The 4,197-nt window shown below is 55.0% G+C and overlaps 1 protein-coding gene across 1 annotated transcript in view; it reads right to left on the reverse strand.

Moving 5' to 3' along the window:
• Positions 1-4,180, reverse strand: part of CCDC85A (coiled-coil domain containing 85A) — a 161,399-nt gene extending 157,219 nt beyond the window's left edge. Inside the window, 1 exon segment of the mRNA XM_006083315.3 lies at positions 3,405-4,180. Within this exon segment, the coding sequence (XP_006083377.1) occupies positions 3,405-3,662 (258 nt within the window). The 5' untranslated portion in view covers positions 3,663-4,180.
• Positions 4,181-4,197: the final 17 nt, after the last annotated feature.

Genomic DNA, 4,197 nt, shown 5'->3' on the forward strand with positions numbered 1-4,197 from the left:
GACTTGAATGTCTATTTCCTTCACCAGATTAGGAAGTTTACTGTCACTATTTTTTAAATAGGTTTTCAATTTCTTGCTCTCTCTCTTCTCCTTCTGGCACCCCACGAAGCAAATATTAGAATGCTTGAAGTTGTCGCAGAGGCTCTTTATACTATCCTCATTTTTTTTAATTATTTTTCCTTTTGCTCTTCTGATTGGGTGTTTTTTGCTTTCTAATATTCCAAATTGTTGTTTTTATTCTTGGCTTCATCTACTCTACTGTTGATTCCCTGTACATTATTCTTCATTTCAGTTAGTGTATCCTTCATTTCTGACTGGTTCTTTCTTATGGTTTCCATGTATTATTTTATACTGATAAAGTTTTCACTAAGTTCATCTACTCTTCCCCTAAGTTCATTGAGCATCCTTTCAACTAGTGTTTTGAACTCTGCATCTAGTAGACTATTTATCTCCATCTTGTTTAGTTCTTTTTCTGGAGTTTTGTTCTGTTCTTTCATTTGGGACATTTCTTTGTCTCCTTATTTTGGCAGCCTCCCTGTTTCTATGTGTTACATAGAGATGCTATATCTCCCAGGCTTGGTAGAGTGGCCTAATGTAATAGGTATCCTATATGGTCCAGTGGCACAGCCTCCCCGTTCACCTAAGCTGGGCACTCCAGGTGTGCTTCCCCCTTGTGGGCTGTGTACTGGTACACCCTCCTGTTGTAGTTGAGCCTTGATTACTGTAGGCACATCAATGGGAGGGATTTACCCCCAGGCCTATCAGCTGCAAGGATTCGCTGCAACCACCATGGAGGACCAGCAGTGCAGTGGCCCAACCCAAGGAGCAGGAATTACTTGAGGGGTTCTGGTGCCCACAGAGTTCAACACTTGAGTGTGTCACTTGTGGAGGTGGTTGGGTGGTGCTTGGATGTGGTCTGAAGCTGTCCACCAGGTTCACTGGCGCTGGGTCCTCCCAGAAGGTGCAGGCCAAGGGTAGCCACCACCTGTGTTCTACCTGGAGCCATCTGGTATGAGCCACAAAGTGACTGCAGAGGCCTGATACTTTTCTGGGTTTGGAGGTGCCCAGGTGAGGCCAAGCTGCAAACCAAGGCTGGCTGCCACTTGTGCTGGCCCTGGGGACACTTAGAGGGCAGTACAGGGCATACCAAGACCAGATGCTGCTTATTTGAGAAATTTTAGGAAAGTCAGAAGCATGAGCCAAAACAGGCCATTCACATGGAAAAAACACTGGAAACAGCTGTGTGGGCCCAAAAGTTGGTGGGGCAGGGTCTCAGGAAATCACCAGGGTAGGACAAACAGTGATAGTCAGGTTGATGGAGACTCTGATTTGACACCTGCCTGCCAGGTCTGTGGGGGAAGGGCTCAGAAAAGGCACAATGGCTTCTAGAAAGCTGTCCCTCCAGCTCTCGCCCTGATGCCAGACAATATAGTTACTCCCTGTATGTCCCTGGTGCCTTTCCAGCTGCTTCCCCAGTGCTGGAACTCAAAGGGAGGGCATCCAAGTAAATCCATGTTCAGATCCTCTAAGAAACTGCCTGGGACTCCAGCAGCCCTCCTTCTCACTCAGCCAAAATCCCTGCTGCATTTTACAGCCAGAAGTTATGTGGATCTCTGTTCCCAGCACTGGAAATCTGGGCTGGGATGTTCTGGTGTGTGGCTGGGAACCCTCGCTACTCTGGGTACTTCTGAAGCTGAGCTATCCCTCCCAATTTATATCCACCACACCTGTTTGGTCTCCACCCCTCCTACTAGTGTCAATGTGGCTTCTTCTTAAAATCCTTAGTTGTAGGACTGCCATTCAGCTAGATTCCAAGTAGTTCTGCATGATGGTTGTTCTGTAGTTTAATTGTATTTTTGATGTCTGGAGATGATGATTATTATTGCATTTTATTGATGAGTAAAATGAGGCTCTGAGAAATTAATTACCCAAACTCACCCGCCTGGCAAATGAGGACTCTAAATACAAACCCACCTCTGAGATGATACTCCCACTACACTAGCCTGTGTAATCTCACAAGAGTCTGGTACTTAATAAATACTCCATTAGTAATGAATTAAGCCAAAGGAAACCGCCTTGGTATTTTTCTGACTGTGGGATCTTCCTAATGGCACCCACTCTAGGGACTATATGAGAGTCAGTTGGGGCCTCAGGGAAGGACCAGCTCCACCTGGACTGGGTCCAGCACGCAGGTGAGCATCTGCATTCTGCTCCTCCCACTCCTCTGAGCCCAGGAATCCCAGAGCTGGAGCGCTGAGGCAGTGAAGAAAGTGTCTACAGCCTGAGAAGTGGGTGGGAGTGGAAAGGGGACAAGAACAGCATGTGCCTGCGGGAATTTGCTCCCTAAGGTCCCTGCAGTGATTGCGTTTGTGTCTGGCTTCCTATAAACAAAAGCAGAACAATGAGAGGAAGGAATACCAGGAGGCACCAGCACAAGCAGTCAGAGAGGAAACTCGTTCCGTGTGCACGCCCGCAGGGCGGTTCCTGGCCGCCGGTGAGCGGCAGCCAGCCGCCGGCAGGCACACAGCGGGCACCTGCAGAGCTCTCCAAGGAGAAAAGAAAGTTGGGGAGGACGGGTGTTGTTTTTCCTTTTTCTTTTTCTTTTCTTTTTCCTAGTAGCAAAGCGGGGAGGGCTGGCTCAAAAAGCAAGCATCACTGACACTTGGGGTAACCTTTCAAAACCCTGCACCTCCCATACTGAGTCCTTTTGCTGCTCCCACCACGGAAGGTTAAATTAAAATAAAACGGGGTGTGTGTGGGGCGGGGGGCGCTTCCTGGGGGCCTGACAAACCCAGATGACGCCATCCGAATTCAGGGAGAAGGCAGGCACGGGAACAGGTAGAGAACGTGAAGGCAGAGCTTAAGCTCTTCTGCACCGGGTGATACAGGCCAGCTCCGAGGGTGGCGCCCGCAGCTTCTCCCAGAACGCCCCTCCAGCCCCTCGCCCCGGCATTGGCACCTCGTCCTCACCCTCCGCCCGCCAGGGTAGTCGTGCGCCGGAGCAGCCTTTTCGTATGCGCGATCCCCAAGGGCGAAGATGCCCCAGACTAGCTCCCTCGCTTGCCTTTTCCCTGCAGGTATGTAACCCAGCACCGTAACCGAAGCATTCCGCGTACCCATCACCTCCTCCCAGCCTCTCAGCATCCCAGGCGCCCGCTCCTCCCGCCACAGAGGGAGCTCGACGCTGGGCGTCCCAAATGGGAAAGAGCTCGACGCCTCCAAAGTTTGTAAAAGTTTCCAAAGGGCAGGGATGGGGAACAGGGGGTGCTAACCTGAAGAATGGGGAGGATCACCTGTTGACGGAGGGAGGGAAAGTTAGCCTGGCCCCACCTTCCCGGGGCGCCCCGCTCCCCACTCTGTGGAGCCTCCCCTCCGCCCCCCGCCCCGCCCCGTGCTCAGCTCACCTTGAGCCCGCGGATCTCGCCAAGGTGCAGCTGCAGGCGGCGGTTCACCTCGCGGATGAGGTTGCTGTGGTCCAGCATCGCGCTCACCTTCTCGGCCTCGGCGCGCCGCAAGCTGCGGATCAGCTCCTCCTTGCTCCACTGCAGCAGCTCCTCGTCCGACACTTTGGACAGGTCCTCCACGGCCGCAGATGGGCCAGCAGAGGCTGGGGGACAACTTTCCGCCGCCGCCGCCGCTCCGCTTCCGGCCGCCTTCGACATGGTATCCGCGCGGTGGCAGGTGCGAGTGGGTGGAAGAGGCAAAGCGACACCCAAAGGCGCGGGCGCGGCGGGGCCGCCTCCGCCCACACCCTGTGCGCTCCGGCGAGTCAGCGGCACCGCCCGGGGGCCGCTGGGTTGGGGCCACAAGGTTCGCTCTGGGCGGCCATCCTACCTCGTCATCCCTGCGCGCGCGCCTGCGCACCCCCGGGGCCGGGCAGCCTCCCGCGCGCGGCTGCCGAGGCGCGTCCCAACTCCGCGCAAGTCCATGGTGAGGGGCGCCGAGGAGCTGGCGCCGCCGCGGTAGAACCTCCGGGACGGCGGGGGCGCAGAGGAGGGCGCCCCACCTCGGTTCCCCTGACCTCTCCTCCGCCCTAATTCGAGACTGTCGCCCCTCACACTCTGGCACACACACGCGTGCGCCTGCCTGCCTCTTGCCCAGTTGCAGCCCGCGGCTTCTCTCCTCTCTCGGTTCTGCAAGGGCGCGTCGGACTCCGAGGCACCTCCGGGGCTGCTCTCGGGACGCCGCCGCTGCTGC

The sequence above is a fragment of the Myotis lucifugus genome, unplaced genomic scaffold (assembly GCF_000147115.1).
Source record: "Myotis lucifugus unplaced genomic scaffold, Myoluc2.0 scaffold_6, whole genome shotgun sequence".
NCBI lineage: Eukaryota > Metazoa > Chordata > Mammalia > Chiroptera > Vespertilionidae > Myotis > Myotis lucifugus.